Source organism: Gobio gobio (genome assembly GCF_949357685.1).
Source record: "Gobio gobio genome assembly, chromosome: 22".
NCBI classification, from domain to species: domain Eukaryota; kingdom Metazoa; phylum Chordata; class Actinopteri; order Cypriniformes; family Gobionidae; genus Gobio; species Gobio gobio.
The window spans coordinates 14078181-14105281 of record NC_137118.1 but is presented as its reverse complement, the minus strand read 5'-3'; the positions used below and the strand labels follow the sequence as shown (position 1 = coordinate 14105281).

General features: G+C 38.7%; 2 protein-coding genes across 4 annotated transcripts in view; both read right to left on the bottom strand.

The window, feature by feature from the left end:
• Positions 1–1638: 1638 nt before the first annotated feature.
• rassf2b (Ras association domain family member 2b) lies at positions 1639–9306 on the bottom strand. 3 transcript variants are annotated; one of them, XM_079803872.1, is made up of 10 exons: positions 8974–9306; positions 8300–8385; positions 8136–8211; positions 7908–8059; positions 4156–4241; positions 3906–4054; positions 3664–3817; positions 3467–3588; positions 2263–2360; positions 1639–2173 (listed from the first exon to the last, which is right to left on the bottom strand). In XM_079803872.1, the coding sequence occupies exons 2-10, from the start codon at positions 8353–8355 to the stop codon at positions 2110–2112; spliced, it is 957 nt and encodes a 318-aa protein (XP_079659998.1). In that variant the 5' UTR covers positions 8356–8385; positions 8974–9306; the 3' UTR covers positions 1639–2109. The 3 variants fall into 3 exon arrangements, with proteins under 3 accessions (XP_079659998.1, XP_079660000.1, XP_079659999.1); XM_079803874.1 differs by having other exon boundaries at positions 4177–4241; positions 8974–9203; XM_079803873.1 differs by having other exon boundaries at positions 9054–9194.
• Positions 9307–12117: 2811 nt separating this feature from the next.
• kcnip3b (Kv channel interacting protein 3b, calsenilin) overlaps positions 12118–27101 on the bottom strand; it is a 48666-nt gene continuing 33682 nt past the window's right edge. The window contains exons 3-9 of the mRNA XM_079804054.1: positions 26385–26509; positions 25067–25136; positions 23350–23420; positions 23019–23126; positions 22836–22940; positions 22682–22744; positions 12118–12555 (exon numbers count right to left, since the gene is read on the bottom strand). Of these exons, the coding sequence (XP_079660180.1) occupies positions 12508–12555; positions 22682–22744; positions 22836–22940; positions 23019–23126; positions 23350–23420; positions 25067–25136; positions 26385–26509 (590 nt within the window). The 3' untranslated portion in view covers positions 12118–12507. The remainder of the gene's footprint in view (positions 12556–22681; positions 22745–22835; positions 22941–23018; positions 23127–23349; positions 23421–25066; positions 25137–26384; positions 26510–27101) is intronic.

Sequence of the window (27101 nt, the reverse complement as noted above, 5' to 3'; positions counted from 1 at the left end):
TAGACCTGGTGAATAAGATCAGAATGAACGTATATTTATTTCTTTGTATTAAACATTTTAGTCATTATTCTGTCATTTTTCATCGACAATCAGTATGTAATTCACACATTTATGCCAAAATTCTTAATATCCAGAGCAGTCGCGCGGTCACTGTTTAAGATTAATCAAACAACATCATTAAAACTGATTTAAAACAGTTACCACGCATTAATCCTATGCTATCACGAAATTTAACCGTGGTTTTACAGCAAAAACAAAACATGGTGGTAGTTTAACCATTTGTAGTAAAACTGTGCTAAACAGGCCTACAAAAAAACATACATTTTTACAATAATAAAACCACGGTTAATTTTCGAAAGGGTGTTTATCAATCTAATTCATTTAAAAATGTAAATTCAACAGGTATGAAATACGATCAGAAAAAGAAAAACGCACTTGAATGGAACAAGCTCATAATCACGACTTGTGGGAAGTGGGAATTATGAAATTTCCGATATGTGACGCCAGCATTAGGGCGTGTCCGAATCCACTTTTGCTAGCAAGTTCTAATTGTCATTGCACATCCAAAGAGAAGTGCTGACAACAAGCAAACGTAGTCTACTGACTGACTGGTGTATCAATTGTCAAGCCCACCTAAAATGAGTGCTACGATCTGCATTTGCTGACACAGTCACCCACTTCTTGTGCCATAATTATATACAGTATATTCGTTATATATTTATTGCATTACATAGACATCCATGTGTATGTCATTGATGTCACAATGGTTATGAAACTAATACTGTAATATGAAAACAATAATTAATTAAAACAATTAAATAAACCGATGAAAATCTTTAGGATAGGCTACATTACATATTTGATAGGCTATATTAAATGGGTTACCTCAGTATTCAGCTATATTAACTTTTAATCTCTTCCTTATTTTGCAAATCTCAACAAAGCCCCATCTGTTGCTACAAACAGAAGCATCTTACCAAGTGATGATCAGTGGCTTCTCTTCACCGCTTGAACTGGCCAGCCTTTACTGTGAGAATCTGCTCTGTGTTGTAAACAACCACCTTATGGAACTGGAGCGAATAACCAATCAGCGATGCTCAATGGCCCCGCCCACTTGAGAACAAAGGCTCAACAGAGGATGAATTAGTGCTTGGCACAAGACTGCTTTTTACTCATTTTAAAGCGATTTCTATTAAGATTTACATCCCATTGCTCCCACACCCGATTTCCCCCTTGTGTCTATTATCTCTGACCATTAAGTTCTCAAATCTCAGTTGTAATAGTAAGAGATCAGTGCTTAGGAGTGTTCAAGAAACTAATAAAATATATTTGGAGAGATTACAAGTCTTTATTCCACATGGAAAAATGATCCTTATGTTGAAATAGCATGCCTAATGTGGAGCAATGGGTTAATGTAGTGTGGCGTGAAACATATTCATGGTAAATGGACTGTAATTTTTATCTCCACGGCTCAGACCCATGAGATTTATTCAAATGCTAGAAAATATCAAAAAGATTAATATGACAGACAGCTACAGGGATCACTAAAATGTTATGAGATCTTTCGCTGAGGTAAATGTGCATGCAGGTCCACACAATAAATTCAATCATTTATTCTATGGTTTTTTTTTTATTATTATGGGGCAAAAATCTGAGCATAAACACTTGTAAAATTACACACATGAAAGATATTAAATATTTTCTGTACCAAAAAACATTATTACAAACAGTCTGCAATTATTGATTAGATTTACAAATTATTTATCTTCGTTTCACATTTTGTCTGTTTATTCACACTGTCTTACACATTAAATCTGATTTTTAATGACTAGAAAAATAAACATTCTTATGGCTAATTACAATTGTGCATGAGTAAAAGTCGCAAGTTTTGGCAAGTAACAGCCTGCTGTTTATCCAATAAAGCTTATTTAGAGAAAGCCATGGTACCTTTGGATATTGCTGTATTATAATATTATATAATACACAATAACCGGCTCATAGAAAACCAAACTAAACTTAGAATATGTTCCTGTCCCTGAGAGAGCAGCGTTTTGCTGCTGTTGGTGCACCCTCTTAAAGATGGTGTTCAGAGGAATGATGCTTGCATCATCAAGTGGTTTTATCAGCTACAGACTTCATGTATCTCTTGATTATACGGCGCAAATCAGCGTATCTGACATAACAAGTAAAAAGGGTACAGAAAGGAAATTAGTGCACACGATGATTACAAAAGACTGTATTTTTATTTATGACAGGCTGTACCTCTTCTTCAGTTTCCGTATCTCTCTTTCTTCTTCCTCTTGCAGCTTCGCAATGAAACTTTGTAAAACAGGAAGCTCAAACTTGATGTATTGTGCCACCTTGAGGACAAAATGAAATATTACAACAATAAATACAAACTTGCACTACTCACAAAGGTACACTAAAGTACTACTCTTACAATTTCTGAATTAACTAGTAAGATGACAGTATGCAAATGCAGCCAAAATGTGCAATATACAACCAGACACATTGTAATGTGCATGATCTTCCATAAGCAATGTGAAAAATGTACAGGAAGTTATAAAATATTTCCAATTATATATTTCTAAAATATCTATTTTATTTGATTAGTCTGAATATATATATATATATATATATATATATATATATATATATATATATATATATATATATATATATATATATATATATATATATATATATATATATATATATATATATATGAATGTAATTATGTATGTATGTATATATATATATATATATATATATATATATATATATATATATATATATATATTATTTTTTTTTTTAAATATATATATTACATAAAAACTTAGAACTACTCAACATAGAATCATTAAATAAATACATAATTCATAATGTTAATGAAACATTTAAACATAGAAACAATTGAATAAATTATTTAATAATGAAATCACCAAACAAATTAATAAATATGCGTTCTTTTTCATTTTAGCATCAGTTTGCGTTCATTGTTTCATTTTTATTATCATCTTTGGAAAAAACTATTCAAAGATAATGATAAAAATGAATGCAAAATCATGGTAAAATGAATAACTAATTTGTTTTGTGATTTAATAATTATTATGATTTATATGTTTTATTAATGTAATTATGCAATTAACGATTTATTGGTATGGATGGATGGATGGATGGATGGATGGACGGGCAGGCGGAAGGATGGAGGGACGTATGTACGGACAGACAGACAGACAGACAGACAGACAGATAGATAGATAGATAGATAGATAGATAGATAGATAGATAGATAGATAGATAGATAGATAGATAGATAGATAGATAGATAGATAGATAGATAGATAGATAGATAGATAGATAGACAGATAGATAGACAGATAGATAGATAGACGGGCAGGCAGGCAGAAGGATGGAGGGACGGACGGACAGACAGACAGAGTCAATGTGATATTTGGTCTCTTACATCATAGGTGACCTCTTCCACCTGGTCGGTCTCCATTAGGAACAGTTTGCTGACCTGTTCACAAGGTCCTTTCAAAACTCTGACCGCCAAAGGATGATCATTAGGCTTCAGCTGATGTCTCTCTGAAAGCAATGGAATATGAGCTCAGGCATAAATAAAAGAACAATATGACACATGTGAATTCAGTTAGGACGTACCGCCACTCGTGTGGACAAGATAGAGGCTGAACTCATCCGGGCTGTTCTCAATCTTGAACTTGCTCAGTAACACCCGCATGACCTGTGCCGTCGTCATACAGCTGTTGATGCGGACATTGGTCACAGAGCCGAACGCTGGCGTAAAAACCGCTGTCTGTTTTGACAAATCAATTGTGAGCAAAATTAAGCTGTAGGGCTATACCACTGAACGCTTATACCAGTTTTTGAAACATGCCGCTTGCCTTGTGGTTATAAAAGTGTCCGTTGAAGGAGCATCTGTGTCTCTTGATTCTCCTGATGCCAAGTCGTCGTCCACTGATTCTCCTCCCACCGACATCACTCCTGGTCCTGATGACCCGATCCGAGTGTGTCGACTCCTGCTGGCCCTCACCTGCCAGATGAGTTTTGACCAAATTAGACTATGTCATTCAAAAATGATGAATAGGCGGTGAACACGGTTAAGTGATTAGAAAAAGTCAGGAATGTATTCACCTGCCTCTTCCTTCTCCTCACCGGAGTCTTTTGATGAGTCATCTGCTGCTTCAATGGAAATACACGGCTGATTTGTTTCATGATTTCTAAAAGGCAAGAAAACAAAAACCTAAAAGAACATTCTGGAGAAAACAATTTTGACTCCATCAGTTTGTAAATAAAAAAGTTGCTTTTACAGTAACGCATTTACAATGAAAGTCTATGGGGCAAGAGCCCTGTGCTCATCATTTTGTGCTTAGATGAAGTGAAAGTGTATAGTTGGTATCTATAAAGTTCCTTTTTGAGGAAGTTTTTAGTATTATCTATGAAGTTTTACTTTTTGAAGTGGGCTATTCTTGGGTGTGGGTGGAGTTTGCTCCATGTTTTACTTTGGCTGCTCCAAGTTTTACTTTGGCTGTAAATCTCCCCCTATATACCATTAGATAGAGCACTATTTGAGGAGACAGCAATTTGTAGTGGTGTCCGAAACCACACTGGACGTTATCGAGTGCACTCATTAATAATGTACCGCAATAACGAGTGTACAACTCATGTACACTCAACAGCTATAGAATAAGCTATGCACTGTGAGAGTCGTGCCGAATGGATTCCCGCGTCTCACCAGAAGATGGCGCCCGCAGCTGAATCATCCATTTTCCAAACTGGACGCTGGTCCAATGTGGCTACAGCATCGTAATGTCGTACAGGTATAAAAGTCCCTTTTAATTGGTTATTAAATTGTTTAAGTAAGGTTTATACCGTTATACATGCTAGTTTCCATGACATAGCTCAAGATAAATATTACTACTGGAGCTGCCCGTTTGCTAATTTTCAAATGATTAAACAGCAAGCATATAAAAGCGGCAGCCCTTCCGTCACATTTAGTGTCCGAATTCACTGGACTATAACAGTGGGGTAATGTAGGGAATAGAGAATGAGGGTATATGGGGCGCTTTCCAACACAGCTCTTGTTTTACCAGCTCATTGTTTTGGTCCAGGTGGAGGAACTGAAAGAAAGGCAGCGGCTGGTTTGGCGAACGCGCGGATGACGTGTGATGTAGGGAGACATGCAGGTAGTACAACCAAACATTGCATTCGGACTTAAAAAAAAGCCTACCCTACCTTTAATTCAATAAATATTAAATAACATATACACTAATGTTCAAAAGTTTAGGTTCAGTGTAAACAAATTAATAATTTTATTCAGAGAGGACTCATGTCCATTTGCCAGGGCATTTCTAGTACAAATAAACACTGTTTTGAACTTTCTATTAATCAAAGAAAATTGTAGAAAAATGTATCATGATTTACATGTTAGAATGAAGGATCATGTGACACTGAAGACTGGAGTAGGCTAATGACGCTGAAAATTCAGCTTTGACATCACAGGGATAAATAAAATTGTATAACATATTAAAACAGAAAACAGTTATTTTAAAGTTCCCCTGTAAGTTCCTCAATAATTATATCCCTTAAAACTAATCTTTGACATGATTGGATACAACGTAGTTTGTGATGTAGAGAACAGGGCGATTTCAAACCACGTTTTTGAGACTGTTGCGTCCGAAAAAGCGTACTCTCTTGAGTAGGTACTTATTTTGAATAAGTAATTACTTCACGACCGCCAAAAAGTATGTTCTAATCTACATAGTATGAATGTGTGTAGTATGAATGTAAACCGGACCTACATCGCCATGTTGTCATTATCATGTGACCTACCAGCGTCAGTTGAGTCGCTTCACTGCCGTTCACAAATCTCTACCGTGACCTCATAATAAGGCCTTGTGGATTTACAATGGCCGCTGCGTGCACGTGTCCGTTATGTCCACTAGACCGTAGGGTGTCCCATTCGTCATTTAAAGGGTTAGTTAACCCAAAAAAGAAAATTCTGTCATTAATTACTTTAACCCTCATGACGTTCGACACCCGTAAGACCTTTGTTCATCTTCGGAATACAAATTAAGATATTTTTGTTGAAATCCGATGGCTCAGAAAGGCCTCCATTGGCAGCAATGACATTTCCTCTCTCAAGACCCGTTTCGGATGTGAGTTATACACTCACCTAAAGGATTATTAGGAACACCATACTAATACTGTGTTTGACCCCCTTTCGCCTTCAGAACTGCCTTAATTCTACGTGGCATTGATTCAACAAGGTGCTGAAAGCATTCTTTAGAAATGTTGGCCCATATTGATAGTATAGCATCTTGCAGTTGATGGAGATTTGTGGGATGCACATCCAGGGCACGAAGCTCCCGTTCCACCACATCCCAAAGATGCTCTATTGGGTTGAGATCTGGTGACTGTGGGGGCCATTTTAGTACAGTGAACTCATTGTCATGTTCAAGAAACCAATTTGAAATGATTTGAGCTTTGTGACATGGTGCATTATCCTGCTGGAAGTAGCCATCAGAGGATGGGTACATGGTGGTCATAAAGGGATGGACATGATCAGAAACAATGCTCAGGTAGGCTGTGGCATTTAAACAATGCCCAATTGGCACTAAGGGGCCTAAAGTGTGCCAAGAAAACATCCCCCACACCATTACACCACCACCACCAGCCTGCACAGTGGTAACAAGGCATGATGGATCCATGTTCTCATTCTGTTTACGCCAAATTCTGACTCTACCATCTGAATGTCTCAACAGAAATTGAGACTCATCAGACCAGGCAACATTTTTCCAGTCTTCAACTGTCCAATTTTGGTGAACTTCTTTTTTGGTGAGCGTCTTTTTCCTATTTGTAGTGGAGATGAGTGGTACCCGGTGGGGTCTTCTGCTGTTGTAGCCCATCTGCCTCAAGGTTGTGCGTGTTGTGGCTTCACAAATGCTTTGCTGCATACCTCGGTTGTAACGAGTGATTATTTTTTAGTCAAAGTTGCTCTTCTATCAGCTTGAATCAGTCGGCCCATTCTCCTCTGACCTCTAGCATCAACAAGGCATTTTCCCCCACAGGACTGCCGCATACTGGATGCTTTTCCCTTTTCACACTATTCTTTGTAAACCCTAGAAATGGTTGTGCGTGAAAATCCCAGTAACTGAGCAGATTGTGAAATACTCAGACCGGCCCGTCTGGCACCAACAACCATGCCACGCTCAAAATTGCTTAAATCACCTTTCTTTCCCATTCTGACATTCAGTTTGGAGTTCAGGAAATTGTCTTGACCACTAAATGCATTGAAGCAACTGCCATGTGATTGGTTGATTGGATAATTGCATTAATGAGAAATTGAACAGGTGTTCCTAATAATCCTTTAGGTGAGTGTATGTTGACTTTGCTCATGGTTTGTCTTAAGGAATATTATAAACACCACATAGACATATAAACAACATTAAAAACTTGATTTTCACCACAGGAGGTCTTTAAATTGTAATCATATTTCACAATACTATTACAGTTTTTACTGTATTTATGATCAAATAAATCCAGCCTAGGTGAGTATTTAAAAAACATTAAAAAAATCGTGCTGATTTTAGTTAAGTTTTAAATAGTTTTGCGCAAACAAGGCCATTAAACATTTATCTCACACCAGTCTCTTGTTAATGTTTAAGGATTTTGGCTCTGCTTTCTAAACTTCAAACATAACTGTGTGTTTTGACACTTATTCTGGTTCCATTGTAAAGGCAAACCAATAAACACATTGTTTTTACAAACTGAGGTATGAAATTAATTTCTTTGGCAATTACATATGCTATATTTATCCCAAAACATTAACCCGGAAGCACCAATAACTATAATATAATAAAAAATAAAAATAAATCATATCTGACTTGACTGTGTTGATGTCCGTTTCATCGCTCAGAGATGTTAGTGAGGGGCGTGGCCTGCCTGTCTCTTTCTCATCTTGCATCTGCAGTCTGATTGGCCGCCGTACGCCCCAAAAAACATTGAGCAAGCCCTCTATGATCAACTCTCCTTCCTCCTGTAAAATTCACATAACACCTCAGTCATCAGGTGTATGACACCAATTCAACACAGGCAACAATTGACCAACTAACCTCTCTGTGCCTCAACTGGAGGGCTTCTCCTTCATAATAAAGGTTGTACGTTTGAAGGTGTGAGAGAATAACGCTCCTGCAAACAAAAAGAAAATCAAGTTAGGTTTACGAGAACAGCGAGAGCAAGAAACCCTCGCAGTAACATAATAACAAGATGCACTTACTTGCTTACGAATTTGTTTTCTCCAACCTGGATCTTGTCTGAATCCTCACCGTCCATGTCAGGTCAGTGAAGAAACACAAGGAAGGCCTGTAAAAAATTAATTGAAAAGGGTCTCTGTGGTCAGAGGAGAATCTCATGACTTTACGCCTCATATCGCAGAATGACTAGAGGCTCTCTCTCTCTCTCTCTCTCTCACACACACACACACACACACACACACACACACACACACACACACACACACACACACACACACACACACACACACACACACACACACACACACACACACACACACACACACACACACACACACACACACACACACACACACACACACACACACACACACACACACACACACACACACACACACACACACACACACACACAGTTTGAACTGTCTCACACCATACTATTAAGGCTGTAAACACACATTTAGGCCTAATAATATGTATATTTACCATGGTTTACTGTGACACATTTCATCCTTTTTACTGCTAATTCAAAAGTAATGAACACAAAATTGCTAGTTCCTCACAAGCAAGCAATAACTTCACAGAATTTGCACAGCTGAAATTAGTTTTAAACCAACATTTCATCCATTATAAGCTCAAATGCAGCACAAGATCTCAATTTATCTGAATTTATATTGTTATATCTTTGGTAACAAACCTGTAAAGGTCAAGATGCCGGAGCAGCACGTGTGGTAATCCAGCAAAGGAAGTTAAACCAAGTCGGACTCAGGCACTCACATCAGAGAAAGTGATCAATCAGGAAACGTGGAAGTCTTGGAAGTCAGCTGGTCACCATGAAAACAGCTGTGCTGTGGGATGAAAGTGTGTCGTTGACAAGCTACAGGAGCCTTTGCCCCTCCCTATATAAGACTCTTCCTCATTGCAAACGCTCAAGTCAGGAAGTCACCGCTTTTTTTCTCTCGGGTCAGACTTCCTCCTATGTGCTGCAGATATGCACACACTGCCCCCGACCACAATTCAGCACAGCAAGATAATTACTAACACAGAAACCCAACACTCGGGCGGTTTGCTGGGCCAGACAGGAAGTACGCTTGGCCGAGCACATAAACAGGCCTGTAGAGTGTACACCGGGGCAGATGTTAACACACCGTCCCGTGGATACCAATGAACACATAATGTCCTTCCACTAAAAGTTAAGTGAGCAGAAATATGCATTATGTAAACATGCATTATGTATATTAGGAGTGCTGGGTGTGTCATAAGTCAATTTCCTTTGCATTCTTTCTTAAAATACAATACTTTCATTTTGAGAAGGCACAGAGTTGTTTCTCTGTGTTTGAGGAATCCAGGTGACCCATAAAAAGAGGAAACTTTATAATACAGTAGGTTGAGATGTGAATGACACATTGTATTTTACTGTATGAACACTTTTGACACTTAAACCAGAGGATGAGGAGATTTTTGTTCAGACATGAGAAGGAACAGTGACTTGATGCAAAGGCTGCTTTCTCTTGTGCATGTTGCAACTTCCATCAGTTACTCTGGTAACAGGCAGGTTTGAGCACAGCATTGCCACCTTGTGGAAGCTAAACTAAATACAAGTGGACTCAGGATCTCTGGATCACTATCTATGTATGTATGTATGTATGTATGTATCTATCTGTCTGTCTGTCTGTCTGTCGGATGGATGGACGGATGGATAGACAGGCAAACATATAGATTTTATATGTCTGTCTGTCTATCCATCAGTCTATCTATCTATCTATCTATCTATCTATCTATCTATCTATCTATCTATCTATCTATCTATCTATCTATCTATCTGAAACACAGGCAAACATTTACATTTATGCATTTGGCAGACGCTTTTATCCAAAGCGACTTACAGTGCCCTTATTACAGGGGCAATCCCCCTGGAGCAACATGGAGTAAAGTGCCTTGCTCAAGGATACACTGGTGGTGATCACTGGGATCGAACCAGCAACCTTCTGCGTATCAGTTCCATGGTTTGACCCACTGGACCACCATCTCACAAATAGATTCTATATGTCTGTCTGTCTATCTATCTCTCAGTGTCTATCTATCTGTCTCTATCTATCTATCTATCTATCTATCTATCTATCTATCTATCTATCTATCTATCTATCTATCTATCTATCTATCTATCTATCTATCTATCTATCTATCTATCTATCTATCTATCTATCTATCTATCTATCTATCTATCTATCTATCTATCTATCTATCTATCGGATGAATAGACAGACAGGCAAACATATAGATTCTTTATGTCTGCCTGTCTGTCTGTCTATCCATCCATCTATCTATCTATTGGATGAATGAACGGATGGATAGACAGACATATAGATCCTATATGTCTGCCTGCCTGTCTGTCTGTCTGTCTGTCTGTCTGTCTGTCTGTCTGTCTGTCTGTCTGTCTATCTATCTATCTATCTATCTATCTATCTATCTATCTATCTATCTATCTATCTATCTATCTATCTATTGTGACATACGTCCCGACCCTCTATCAGCGTCGGGCTGAGCGGTCACAGGCAGCTGCGGGTCATCAACCATCCCCTATATAAGACTCAGAGGCAAGCAGAGAGGTGAGAGATGTCTCCAGAAGACTCGGCTAACCTCCAGCCCACTCACGGGAGAAGAGCACGGATCCACACTGCACCGCACCACTGGGAGAACGAAGGACGAGACGCCGAGCACCCACCGACTTCACGCCGAAACGGCCCACTTTCACTCTGCCACTTAAATAAAACCCACCCTTCGGGGAACTCACCTGCAACCTCGTGTCGTGTGCTTCTTCACCCCGTCACACTATCTATCTATCTATCTATCTATCTATCTATCTATCTATCTATCTATCTATCTATCTATCTATCTATCTATCTATCTATCTATCTATCTATCTATCTATCTATCTATCTATCTATCTATCTATCTATCTATCTATCTATCTATCTGTCTATCTGTGTGTCTATCTATCTATCTGTCTGTCTGTGTGTCTATCTATCTGTCTGTCTGTGTGTCTATCTATCTATCTGTCTGTCTGTGTGTCTATCTATCTATCTGTCTGTCTGTCTATCTATCGGATGGATGGATGAACAGACAGACAGGCAAACATATATATTCTATATGTCTGCCTGTCTATTTATCTATCTGTCTGTCTGTCTATCTATCTATCGGATGGATGGATGGATAGACAGACAGGCAAACATATAGATTCTATATGTCTGACTGTCTGTCTATCCATCCGTCCATCCATCTGTCTATCTGTGTGTCTATCTATCTCTCTGTCTATCCATCCATCTATCTATTGGATGAATGAACAGATGGATAGACAGACATATAGATTCTATATGTGTGTATATATATTTATATATATATATCTGCCTGTCTGTCTATCTATCTGCCTGTCCGTCCGTACATCCATCCATCTATCTGACCAGATTGGTACTGGACTAATAAAATCTCTGATAATGTCTTTGTCTCTCTTCATTAAAATGTTTATTAAATATTACTTAATTTGTATTACAGCATAACACTATACTGTGCCATATCACCGATCCTGTCATAGTAAATAAATAGAGGAATTGAAGCTATTTTTAAAAATGTATTATTATTATTAATCCAAACAAATGTCCTCTGCATTTCTACCACAACATCACTGTGTATTTTTTAAAGTGAATTCTGTTTCTACAAATTTTGTTTGATTTTCACATAACTGACCTTGTTTAAATTATGTGAAAAAAATATTAGTAATTAATTTTCTAAGATACAGAATCCCACATATCCCACACTAGCTTGGACATTTGCACATCATGGAGTCATTCACGGATGCCTTTATTACTAAATGACAATGGGCCAGTCAAATAGCAGGCAAACATGCAAAATGTCCTTTATTTAGGCAGCAATCAACCAGTTTAAGGGTATACAGAACAGATATATCTACATATATACAAACGAGCATTTACAACCTGTCTTGAATACTTAGGATTAAATTGAGACATACAGTAATGGCACACTCGCAGGCGGCCCACATCCTGTTATAGCATTCAATACAATCAATCAAAATGTTCATTCACATGCTACAGATGATGCAAAAGGCCTAGGTGCAAAACAGAAGTGTTTCTAGAGAGTCCCCGTGGAGCGCTTGAGGACTAATGGAACGATGCTGGAAAAAGAGCAAGGATCATTCTGCACTTCATGCTGCGCTCTAGATGACATTCTCAAACAGCTGCATGGAGCTCATAATGTTCTCGTCCTAATAAAAGAGAAAGAGGCGTCAGTCGCAGTTTGTTGCTGACAGCTTCATGTTAGAGAGAGTTTAGAAAATGTCTGGCTGTCACGCTGACAGCGAAAGCCTCCATATCAAAGTAAAGCAGTCGAATGTTGACATTTATTTGACATTAACTCTGATGCTTCTGTCAAAGCATGGTGAGGAACCGCAGATACTTCTAGACAGGACATGAAAACAAAAGGTTTGGAAGGGGTCTTATAAAATAATTTTATAAAAGGTCCACTTACTGTATAAAGTTAGCCCAGATTTTTGTGCCAGAACAACTCAAAATGTATTTCATGACTATTTTCCATCTTCTTATTAAACAGGCTGTTTATTTTTGTTTAATATTACATAAAATAACAATCTAATTATTATTCATAAGCTAAGCTGATTTTTAATGTGTTCTCATCTACTTTTATTTTAAATGGGCATTGTTCCTATGGTAATATTATTTCAAAGAATGAGCCCTTTTTTGTAGCTTGGCTTTCAATGAATTTCATTTATAAAATAATAGCAAACTATGGTGCTCTTCGTCATTTTTTCCCAAACTATTTTACGTTTTAGTAATTTAGAATTTTGGTACAAAATGGTACAAAACTTGGTAAAGTTGCTATATGAACACATGGTCATGATTCGAAAAGGTTGGGTCTGAAAAACACTTGTACTCCTTGTAGAAAGAAATGACTGCATTGGAAATGAATGGGAAATTAATTTCATCTAATAATGGACAAACAAAATCTTCCTGAATGCTCGCTTTTTGAGATATCAACCTGAAATTTGCAACACAAATTGTTTAGATTTACAGCTTTGATTTTCTCACAATTTTAGAGTCAAATGTTTTGGAAAACATATATTTCATTTAAAAATTGAAAATAGTATTTTCGCTTAGTTTAAGTTGGAAATTTCATTTTCAGGTCTATACTCAAAAAGTGGTTAACAGGTAATAAATGGATTGTAACTACTGCATTAAAGGGGTCATAAATTGAGAAATCAACTTTCCCTTGAGCTTTTGATATATAAGAATATCCTGTAAGTTTCAGAGCTGAAAACTTCCTTGTTAGTCAAAGAAAAGCTTTTATAGACACCAGGCCCAGCAAACCATCGATTTCAGAATATGCCACACCATGAAGTCATCGTGTGGTGAAACACCGCCTCTGCAGTAGAAGATCAACGGCTACTTCATCACTGCCTGTTTAGCCCCGCCTAACGATTCGCGTATGTAACATAGGCCTAGTGTTAAACCAGATCGAGCTACCAAGCAAAAACATGTCGTTGAGGATTACAAAATATTGTGCAGTGATTGGGTTCAACAGTAATGCAGCATGTAAGTTACTGTGTTCATTCTAATGCCTGATCTGAAATGTGTTGATTCATGTAGTCAGATGTTCTTTGTCAGTAAATCAGACCAGTGACTAAACATCAACTTGCGTTGTTTCTCTTAGTAGGATGAAAATAATCTGTTATTTAACGTGATTAAATTCTATAAAGAAAGCGATCAAAGAAAGCTCCCTTTGCAATCGTTTGAGCAGCGCTGAACCTGTCAATCAAACAGGAGAGTTTATCAGTGACGCGCTTTTCAGTGACTCCCGTTTTATTCAACGAATCTCTTAACTATATCACGTTTGCACTGTCAGTGAAGATGAAAGCATTCATTAGTGTACAGAAACAATGCAGTTGCAATTAGGGATTCCAGGATTTGGGTTCAGATTCGGCCGAATATTGGGCTTTTTGACGAGGTTCGGTTTCTGCCGAACCTTAGAATTTTTTTCCACTGAACCGAACGTAATCATGACGTAAAAACGTAATGACGCCACCGTTGATTATGGGAACGTGTTTAGGCTACTAGCTGGACCGTTCGAATCCAGTAGGCAGTGACAAAGGGAAAATGGAACTCATGAACAGAAAACGTGTTGTTTGGCAGTACTTTAAGTCAAAAGAAGGCGATTCAAGTCAAGCTACATGTTCAATTTGCAATGCCGATTTGTCTCGTGGTGGCAAGGACCCTAAACAATAGCAACAGTTAAAACATTATTAAAAATGAATACGAGTTGTGCATGAAGGAATCAACAGACAGCAGCCAAAATGCAGCAACTTCAGGTAGGAAGGAAAGTCATCCTGGCACAATGTTGCCTTTTCTTAATTTTAATTAAATTAAATAAAAAATACACTGCTGTAGGGATGCTTATTTCAGTTAATTTTCCCAACCGACAACCACTGCTCATTATCCGATAATTAAAGGTCCCATGGCATGACATTTTCATTTTATGAGGTTTTTCAACATTAATATGAGTACCCCTTGCCTGAATATTGTCCCCAAGGGGAAATTTTGATCGGTGTAAACCGAGTTCTGGCTGTCTTTCTCTGCCTTTGAGAAAATGACAGCTCAGACGAGCTGATCTTGAATTTTCCTGTTATGACGTCATAACACAGGGTTTCTGCAGGGTTTAATCAGTCAAATTTAATGATTTGAATTTATGACCTAAACGAATTATGATAAATAACTTCAGTCATTAAAATTCCTTTCAAAAGTCTTTATTATTGACTTTCATTGAAAGTAACAAGTTTTATTATTTAAAGAGTAATTCTATTATTTCTTACTTAAGATTAAGAAACTGAAGCCTTCGCCTTCTTTTTCTTGAGTATCAAGAACACAGGAACACTTAACAATTGTAACATTGTAAAGTAACATTGTAAATTAACAATTATTTTATGGCATTACTTTCCAAAATAACAAGTCAGTCAGTCAGTTAGTGTCTGGCACTGGATGCGACAGAAACGGAATCCCGTGCTGTACTTGGACCGGGTAACGCTAGTGACGGAGCCGAACAAAACTGACGGATCGCCTGCACCCGCTGCAGGCCTTTTACAACAACGATATGCTTTTCCGACTTTGCATGCGACTTCAAGGCTTTTATGCCTAAACTAGACAGCTCCAACGTCTTCTTACACAGAGTGCAATAGGCTTGATACCGATTGTTAGCGACGGGCTTGAGCCAGGCCCAGTTCCAGAATCAAATCACTGAGGGTGCTTCTGAAATTACTGAGGGTGCTCTAGTAAATGTGCTCCACCACAGCAGTGTACAGTGAGAAATTTATGATTATTTATTTACTATTCACTTTTACCAATAATTGGAATTTCACAAATATTTTGCTTCAAATTGTATATTAATCTATTAGTCTACCTTTACATTACATTAGATTAGATTTTTTTTAGGTCATTACATTGTTTGGAGCATAAAAAAATCCTGTTATATGCTATATCCTCTGCTCTGTAGAGGACACCAGAACTATTTATTGAGAAAATGAAAAGACATGAATAGACAAAAACAATGGGATTTTTTTTTTTCATTCACCAGTCAATTTTTATGCTTCAAGCTTTTTTTATCCAAACTTTGTATTAAGATGATTCTCAATGTTATGAAAGATATAAAATAATAATTTGATATACCATTTTACTATGCAATATGTGTGTAAACATGGCCATGTGCCATTCCCATTCTATGCAATGCATCTATACACTGAATATAATTTGTATATTCATGTGTTTTGGGACAATATGTAATTGTAAAAAGACGTGTAATCCTATTTTCATAAGAAAGTCTCATATTTCATAAGAATATCCAGACTTAAAACTGTGCATGTTGTCAGAGAAATTCGCTAAAATATAATTAAAACCTCTATTCTGGGTCTCAGGAGGATATTTCTGTCTCGAGCAGAGTGGCATTTATATTTAGATGTCACTTCCTAAACTTTGCTGCATGCGATTGGCCGCCGGTCCTCTTAGCAACAATAGTTTTATTCAATGAATGTTACAGACTGTAGCCTCGAAAGCAAGCCAAGATCGCTACGATCACTAAAATGCTGTTGCTTTGTCAGTTCATCGCGATCTCAAAGCTCCGTTATAAAAATTAAGTTGTCAACAATAAATATCTTACCTACATCGTGTCTTGTTAATGAGAGGTTTCGCGAGCCTGCATTAACTGCATAGCCTAAAAACGCTGCGGTTTTGAGCGGTGAGATTCTGATCACATTCAAGAGATTAATAACTATATCTGTGATTGCAATCATTGGCTGCATTACTCACCGCTGCAAACACTCGCTGTAATGCATGCATTTGACGCTCTCCAGAGGAAACAAATGTGCAAATCTGCCAAATCTGTTTCGCCAATATTATTACAGTATCATCTGAGGGTGCTTTTGCTTAGCACTCCCGTAGAACCGGGCCTGGCTTGTCCCAGCTACTAAACGCACCGTCTTCGAGCCATAGATCTTTAAAGGTACATTTTCCCATTGTGATAGCCAGGATGATTTCAATTAAACTAAGCAGTGACTCAGTATGATACAGTATGTTCGGAGTTTGCGCGGGTCTCTGTGAAAGTCCTTCCGACAAGTCTGTATGCTGCCGCAAGGACCTTGTAGTTCTGGAACGCTGTGATACCAGTGTGATACCACCCAGATTCCTCATACAGAACTACAACAGGCGAAACAAATGAATGCCATTGCCGCCGCGAGCGCATTTTGATGGAAGAACAAATTAATGGACGAGCATATCAATTTAAGACGTGGCTAAATGTTTTTTATGACCTTGTATGGAAAATCCGGACGTTTTTATGACTTTTTATGGCCTTAAATTCTTATTGTTAAATTTATGACTTTTTATGACCCCGCGGAAACCCTGATAACAGGAACGGTTACCTCCCTTTCCTCCACCCAGAGAATTTGGCACGCCCATGCGAGCACCATATTTGTTTGTCCTCGAGAGATCATGGCTTGTGAACGAGTGAATGCTGGCAGTTTCTCAGTGTTTGGATGTACAAATGAAAACAGAAGTCTTTTTTCAGTTCCTTCTGATCTGTGATCAGTGATTTCTGATGTGTAGCTAATTATTCAAGTTCACACAGAACTTTATTATTTGTGCACACGCTGCGGCTTCTCTCTCTCCCGACAGAACGGTGTTTTCTATCTTGTGAGTCAGTGTTTTTGTACGTCCTCGTTGCGTCTATCTGTTCTAAAATGTGCATACAGTCGTGAGTTTCTGCTCAACATCGGCAGAGCCACATCTTTAGAGATAATCTCACGCACACCGAAGCTCGGGCTGCACTGACCGGTCGGCCTTCAACATCACCGACCCCCAGTACTGCATCTGGCCCACAGCGGAGGCACCAATGCGCGGTAGGGCTGTACGATTAATCGAAAAATAACCGAAACCGACATTCAGAACTTCTAACCGACGTATTTTTCCCATGTCGGTTATTTCGGTTTTCACGTGACTCCGCCCCGTCAGTCACATCAAGTGCAGTTTGCAGGCACACAGACAGATGCAGGAGCAGTTATCTGTGTTAATAGATGCCCAGAATCACTATAGTAACTTCATGTTTTACACAGTTTATACAGGTCAGTTAATTGCCGTTCTTATAGCCTACGCGCTGACACACACACACACACACACACACACACACACACACACACACACACAGACGGTGTGCGCAAGCCCCGAAGCCAGATCGCTTTCACTTTCATGCTCAAGTTTGTCAAGTACATGCGTTTAAAGGCTTGCCAGTTTCAACATTTTGGGCCCTATCTTGCACCCAGCGCAATTGACTTTGTACACCGACGCATGTGTCATTCCTATTTTGCACCCGCGCAAAGCGCGCTTTTCCCTCCACAGAAGCACGTCGCTAAACTAGTGAATGAACTTGCGCTACCTGGACGGTTCAGCGCAAAAAAGGAGGCGTGTTCCGGCGCAAACAATCCCTGGTGCTATTTTGCTGTTCCATTAAACAATTGCGCCACTGACCAGAAAAAAGCTAGTCTAAAGTCAGTGGCGCGTTGCGCGTTGTTCATTATGCTATTTTAAGGGCGCATGCTTGACCATAATGTATAGCGTGCACAACGCGCATACACTTTGCTCATGTAGGCTAATCTACACAGATGCAACAGTTATTTTTGCAAATCATAAATTGTTACACTAAAAAAATATTAACACATGAGATGACGGAAATCATTGTGGTGTGCCACGAAGATGTGAAAAAATAGGCATAAATCTAGCTTACAAATGATTCAGGCTAATTGTAATAATTAAGGATAAGACCTGTTTGCCCAATAGTGGCAAGACATAGGCTATATGTAGCTATATAAGGACATCTGACAAATTGGTTTGTCAGTCAAGAACCAGGAAAAAAAATCGACTGAAAAACTGAAAAAACTGAAAGACTGAAAAAAAAAAGACTGTGAAATCACCTTTACCATAATGTACAACATTACAACTTCACTTCTCTGTCTTTCACTGCTCTTACAAGAACATCAGTCTCCTCGGCTGTGAACCGCTCGGCGTGCGCCTGGTAAATACGCCATAATAATAGCAATCCATAATGGAACTTGCGCACCTGCTTTTAAAGGGAATGTTGGATGACGCTCGGATTGGTTTATTCACGTTACGCCCAAACCACACCTATGAATAATGAAGCTACTTCAGACCAACCCATTTTAGATTTGCGCCGGGCGCAAGAGCCATTTATCCCGCCGGGAAAATAGCAGCAGCGCCGAGACCCGCCCACAAAGTTACTTGCGCTTCGCGCTTTGACACTTGCGTTTCAGATCGTTAAAATAGGGCCCTTAAAGCGATTGTGCACTATTCAAAAACAACAATACATATCCGTTCAGTGCTCAGCTTTTTTTCTGTGACACAGAGAGCCGAGTCGTGTCGCGTCTCTTACAACACGCGCGCGCCCTGAAGGCAGACCTCTTTCACCTAAGTCCTCACAAAGCTTTGCCATTTGTATGTGGTTTAAGCCCCGCCAGTTTGAACAGTAAAGCGAGTTTCGACCATCAGATGTGTATTATGTTGAACTAATGCCTGATATATTGTGACAAACGAAAACTCAGACAGAAGCTCGCACATCACACGAAGATCGCGCGCAGAAACGCAGTGTCACCGCCGTCCTGTGACTAAAGTCACTAAAGGAGCTTAGAAACTCAACCGGTATAGGCATACATTTGAATACCTTTGAAGTAAGTACAAACCGCAGCTTCATAATGAATAGAGACGGTATGACTAATTCACACACACAATCACTCTCATATCTCTACTCCCATAGACAATAACTGCTAAAAGTGAACCGTTTCCTTCAAGTATTTTAAAATCACAAAGAAATGCACTTTTTCATTAGAAAAAAAAAAATCCACCTTTAATAGTAGAAAATATTTACAGTACAAACCTTATCAGTGAACTTACTCAAAAACCTTATGAGGGCAAAAAAAAGAGCAAAATAATCGTTCATTAATCGTAATCGAGGTCAAATGTTCAATTAATCGAGGTTTTTATTTTTGGTCAAATCGTTACAGCCCTAATGCGCGGCGCATGATTATACAGAAGGGGGGTAAACGTGAGCGTATCCAGGGTTTTTACTGGGTCAAAATTGGTCTTCGGTGGTGTCTGACAGACATGGTCATCCACACACACAGTAAAAAAGTACTCTACCTACGTGATCTGTGAGCGCAATACTGACAATAAATTTAAAATAAATGCAAAGAAACCGTTTGTAATTTTTGCTTATCTTATTTTGACATCTGATATTATGTATGATCTCTACCTTGACGTTTGTTTCTTTTGATCCTCATTTTTTACAATATTTACTGATAATTGTTTTGGTATAATCATATCAATATTAAAAAGTAGCATTAAAAAATTAACAAATAGCCTAATTTTCTACCATATACAATTTTGTAAAATTATCAGCTAGCTAACAACTTTGTTCTGGTCTCACTTCACTCCAGTCTACACTAAATGATATTTCACTACACATTGTCAACATAAATAAGCTGAATGTCTGTGGATGATTAAACTAATTCTTACTATCCACTAGCTAAATTGGGTAAGCACACTTGTGTTCTCATCTCAGATGTGTTCTGAGTAAATGAATAAACTGATTCGTTCGTTCAGTGTTGGACGGATCAGTTGTTCTAACCAGTCGCTAAAATGATTCGATTCAATGGAGTCAATGGATCGCGAATCGGACATTAGCAGACCCGTCTGTTAGAACATCGCAAAAGATTTGTCAATACAGAATACACTTCATAACTGAATATAATGTTTTCCCGTTTATTGAAACTATGGTTTATGTCAGCTGGTCAGAGAAGAGTCAATGTTTTTTGAGTGCAGTTCACACCCAGCGGGAATTCAAGGAAAAAATTGTCCGAATGCGGCACGTGCAACATGGATTCGGTCTTCCGAAATTTTGATTTTGATTAATATGTGAAATGTGAGCCAATATGTGAAATATGAGAAGACATCGACAGAGAGAGAGCGCGCGCGGGGGAGGAGCTCTCTGCTCGTTCTCTCTGTCTCTCAGTTAACACGGCCGTATCACAAGTGCAACAGTCATCTATTCTACCCTCATAAATCACAATAAATCATCAAATAAGGCTTTGGCGGGCCAAAAATTTGTCTTGGCGGCCGCCAAAAATTTTCAATGCAGGAAAAACCCTGGTATCCGGGCTAGGGTAGCCAGCTATCCCCACAATAAACTGGATTACATTCGATTACTGCTGTTGTGTCTTTGTTTGCGCTGTGTACTCAATGCACGTCACTGACGCTTTTCATTTGATAGGAAAATATCTAAAAATAATGCTATAATCAACAATTACTCGTAACTCGTTCATCTCGACAGCTGTAATGGTACATCACATGTGTTACAAAGTTGGTAGAATAAGGAGGAAGACGGGTCGGCGTGACTGGGACTCTGTCTGTTTATTCAGAACTCTCAGATACAAACACAATAAACCCGCGGTGATAGCGCTCTCACAACTCAGTTGTTACTATATAACTTTGTTAGCAATCGCTCCGTCTCTGGTCCGTGATGTCCGGTTTGCGAACGAATCGTTCTTTCGAACCAGTTCACCAAATCGGACTGAATCATTCTACACGGTTCGCGTCTCGAGTCAGCGCTGATCCATAATTTACTAAAGTTACTAACTTTCTGACATGAGTGACAGTCCCTCCGACTAGAAATAAACTAATAACCAGAAGTATATGCTAGTCACTACAACAGTTCTCTGAACTGAGACGTGCTTAGAGAACTGATGAGAAGTGAACTCAGGTCCATCCGTCTCTCTGGCAGCAGGCTCGTACCTCGTAGACCTTGTTAAACCAAGCCCCCTCTGCTACAAGATCTGATACTCATTTCAAATGCAAAGATGTCAGCCAATCACAACAGTGGGCGTTTTTTACTGAAGTCTCACAGCAGACACGCCCCTTGAAACAGGGCATTCAGCCAGAGGGCAAACATCAGTATAGAAAAAATGCCTTTTATTTCTAAATTATGACATTTTATGATGTAAAAATCATACTAACAATATAAGTACACCTCAGAATACATTATAAAATAAAATAAAAAATCCATGCCATGGGACCTTTAACCATTAACTGATAAGATTATAATATTGAATTGGGTGTGGGCATGGGCGTGTTGGTCTGAAAACGAGGTGTGTTCAGGCGCATTGTTGGCGCGTTGCTATTTTGAGGCAACTGAAAATGACTTTGCCATTGACCAAAAAAAAACCTGGTCTAAAGTCAGCACACAAACTTTTTTAAATATTAAAAATAAAAGATTACTCTCTGGAGAAGGGTTCAGTCTTTCCCTACACAAATTCCGCCATGGTGCAAGTGCAACTGGCTTTTAAAGGGAATGGGAGATGAGATTGGTTTATTGCACGTTACGCCCAAAACACACCCAGGCCTCATTAAGAGCTTACGTACAACCCTTTTGGACCATGAGCCTGGCGCGCCAACTGGTTTTTCAGTCGTTAAACAAGCAAAAGTGGATTCGGACACGCCCTAAGCGCTCAGATCGTTAAAACAGGGCCCTATGACTGCTGATTTGCAAATGTGGGTGGCCATATGTTAACTATTTCATAAGTGTTTTCCGAATGAGCTGTTTTTGTAGCTTGGTTCTCGAATAAATGTCCTTTTTGGACTGGGTAGGAAATTTTGACCTCTGAAAGTTATAGTATATTTTTATATAAAGCAAACAATGAACTCTTCCATTTCAAAAGATTAAAAAAAGAAGTTTGATTTCTTATGATATGACCCCTTTTAAACATGGCCTACCTTCTGACAGGTCTCTATGAACTCATCAACGGTTACAACTCCGTCTCTGTTCCGGTCCATTTTCTTTGAAGCAAAGGTGTTTTGAGATTTTGGTCAAGCAGATGACAATGGCAGGCTGAAATAACTTTCCACAGGACTGCTAAAAGTTCAGTACCTGGAAGAATATCTCCACGTGTTCAAATGCAGCATCATCTTTGACACTAGGAGACGTGTGCCTGCCCATCATGTCATAGATGGACTTCATGATAGCCATCATTTCCTGTAGAAAGTCCAGTAAAAATAGCAAACACATATTTGTACTAAAGAAACAATGTGCAGACTGTTAACACTTTCATACCTCTTTGGTGATGTAGCCGTCTTTATTAATGTCATAGAGGTTAAAGGCCCAGCTCAGTTTCTCTGTCACAGAACCTCGAAGCAGAACAGACAGGCCAATTACAAAGTCCTGCCAACACACATTATTTAGTGTTAAAAAAAAAGAATTAATTAAATATTCTCAGTTGTGATGTCTGTTGGACTAATACAAATGTATAGGAAGATATTATTGTTCATCTTCTGATGTACATGAATATACACATTTGAGTTGAATACAGTAGTATAACAGAGCTGAAGTCTTTCAAATGACTTTGTTTTAATAATATTTAATAGTATTTAATAATGTTCCTAACCTCAAAACGTATAGAGCCGTTTCGGTCCAAGTCAAAAGCATTGAAGAGGAAATGTGCATATGTGGTAGCATCTGGGGAAAAAAAATTATTAACTATATTTCTGCATAAATATTTGGATTTAATAACTTCACTAAGCTTCGACACCTACTTAATCTTTATTATAACTTTTCCACATTTGACAAAAATAGTCACCAAAAAGTATAAAAAAAAGTTAAATAAAAAAATGGTGATTAATACTATTAACAATGCTATACACTGTATAACTAATTTTTAAACCTATTTTTGATCAAAACACCATTTAAAAAAGAAAGAAAGAATATATTAAAATGAATAAACTGCTAATATACACTATATTGCCAAAAGTATTGGGACACCCCTCCAAATCATTGAATTCAGGTGTTCCAATCACTTCCATGGCCACAGGTGTATAAAATCTAGCACCTAGGCATGCAGACGCTTCTAAAAACATTTGTGAAAGAATGGGTCCCTCTCAGTGAATTCAAGCGTGGTACCAGCTGTTAGTGGTATTATAACAAAGTGGAAGCAATTGGGAACAACAGCAACAGCCACGTAAAATAACAAGAGGGGTCAGCGCATGCTGAGGCGCACAGTGCGCAGAAGTTGACAACTTTCTGCAGAGTCAAAAGCTACAGACCTCCAAACTTCGTGTTGATTAGTTCAAGAACAGTGTGGGTTTCCACGGCTAAGCAGCTCCTTACTTCACCAAGTGCAATGCAAAGCGTCGGATGCAGTGGTGTAAAGCCACTGGACTCTAGAGCAGTGGAGACGTGTTCTCTGGAGTGACGAATCACGCTTCTCTGTCTGGCAATCCGATGGACGAGTCTGGGTTTGGCGGTTGTCAAGGACACAGTACTTGCCTGACTGCATTGTGCCAAGTGTAAAGTTTGGTGCAGGGGGATTATGGTGTGGGGTTGTTTTTCAGTGGTTGGGCTTGGCCCCTTAGTTCCAGTGAAAGGAACTCTTAATGCTTCAGCATACCAAGACATTTTGGACAATTTCATGCTCCCAACTTTGTCGGAACAGTTTGGGGATGGCCCCTTCCTGTTCCAACATGACTGCACACCAGTGCACAAAGCAAGGTCCATAAAGACATGGATGAGCAAGTTTGGTGTGGAGTAACTTGACTGGCCTGCACAGAGTCCTGACCTCAACCCGATAGAACACCTTTGGGATGAATTAGAAGGGAGACTGCGAGCCAGGCCTTCTCATCCAACATAAATGCCTTACCTCACAAATGTGCTTCCCATAAACAGACTCCTAAACCTTGTGGAAAGACTTCCCAGAAGAGTTGAAGCTGTTTTAGCTCCAAAGAGTGGGCCAACTCCATATTAAACCCTACCGATTAAGAATGGGATGTCATTAAAGTTCATGTGCACGGAAAGGCAGGCATCCCAAAACTTTTGGCAAAAGTGTATATATATATATATATATATATATATATATATATATATATATATATATATATATATATATATATATATATATATATATATATATATATATATATATATGATTCCACACAGTCATCAAATTGTATTTAAACAATTTTAGTTTTTAAAAATAAAGTTAATGTATTAATGAATAAATATTTATATTTTTAATTATATATATTTAAATTCATCCACATTTGTCATATTCATATTGAGTGAATTCACAATCAAACCTTGAAAAGCTGAAAATGCGATAATCACCCTACCTCCTTGAGGGAAGAACTGGGAATAGATCAATTTAAACGTCTCCTCATCCACCAGTCCGCTAGGACACTCCTATTTAGAAACATGACAAAAACTTGAGGATACTTTCATTTGCGACAAACTCAAAAGGATAGTTCACCCTAAAATGAAAATGAGGTCATCATTTGGTGTTGTTCTAATGCAGTATGCCAGTCTTTCTTTTTTGGACAACAAAAGGAGAATTAAAAAAGAAAATGCCCCAATCGTGCTCGTCCATAGCACAGAATGTTCCCATGCGACGTGCCGTATATTCCATGTGTTTTGGTGGTATACGATAGGGTTTGGTGAAAAACAAACCAAAATTCTATGCATTATTTAACAAAAATCCTGACCTTGGTTGTTGGTCTTCTGTGCACAGCTGCGTGGTCGTGAGACTCTACTAATGCCACAGTTCACTCTAAAGGCCAACTCACACCACACAGACATCTGTTGGAAGTTGTTGGATCAGTGTGATACCCGTCGGTGTTTGTTGCCGTTGGTCTGAGGTTTGTTTTCTCCCGACTGAACATGTTCAATCTGCGTTTGTTGTGGAATGTCTGAGCAGTGTGGTATGATTTTCCAACAAACTGTGACGTAATCTAACCTGGCCACAAATTGTTGCCATGACGATTAGGCAAGTCCCTTGCAAAGACTGCGTGTAGGTGCTGGGCGTTCTTAGTAAATTATCCTTGTAGTGAAAATGGCAGGTTTCTGGACAAATCAGAAGACAATTCTAGAGAAAGAATAAGAAGATAGTTGCAAGAGAACACTGGCAGAGTTGGAGCGTGCACGCGTGAAATCTGAGCGAGAGCAGAGCCATATTTAAAAGCTTGCATCCAGTAAGTTATGTGCTATAGAGTGAAAGAAATCTGGCTGCGAGTGGAGAAATTTGTTACATGGATGCACTCTCGTGTAACAATAATGCGCACTCGACATTTAACGCAACAGAAACGGCCTCAAAAATAAACTATAAAACGAGAAAGTCATGTCTGAAAGCTGCAATATTTATTTGTATTGGTTAAAATGAATGTAGAATATCTCGTGTTTTCCCGTGGGTGCTCAAGTTTGTCGGTGTCTGTTGGGCAGCGTGAACATGGGATTTATTTACAAAATTAGTTTGTTGGCGTTTGTCTGTGCAGTGCGAATTGGCCTTAACTCGCCCATGAAATGCACGTTGTGTGAAAAAAACACGACAAAAAGTACACTGATATTTTTTGGGTGATTTCTAGGCGTTGTATTTCATGATGACTTAATTTACATTTTAGGTTGAACTATCCCTTTAAGCTTCTTAAGCAGTCTTACGTTTTTGAAGCCTCTGTAGAGCGACTGCAGCTCCTTCCTAGTGAACTTGGTCTGAGCCTGGAGCTGCTCCAGGCCCTCTGGCTGATGTCGCACCATGGACAACTCCAGATCATTGTCAATGCTGTCTGTCAGAGAGAGAGCATGAAGAAGAGGGGGGAGAGGAGGGCCGTGGAGGTGGTGAGTGACTGATATCAGTTGGGTTGCACTAAGGGCAGGACAGTAAAAAAGGAAACAGGTAAAGCATGGAGTGCAGGTGAAAGGACAGCCACATATTTGGGGTTTAAAAGAGGAAGACAAAAATATGCCGCATTTACATTACATGGTTCAAGTGACCCAATTCACCCATCGCTGCAAGTTTGATTGACAGGCGATCTGACCAATCACATTGCCGAATCTGCCGTTTTGTCCGACAAAGCAGTCAGGAGAGTTAGTAGATTAACGTTGGTGGACTTGAACTTGGAAAAACGGTGTGTACTGACGTCTTTCCGCGGTTGAAACAACATTTCTTTTAGTGTCCATTCATGTTTATTTCATGCTTATAAATTAACTAGAAGGAAGAGATAATCGGTTCACGAGCAGCTTTAACCTGAGGCGCTACAGCGATCACGACACATTAAAGAGCCACAAAACGGTATTTATTGTTTAAATTTCTTTAAAAAATGACAATTTCAAAGTTGAGACTTTGTTTCATATCAAAAGTAACTGTCCTGTCTGTCG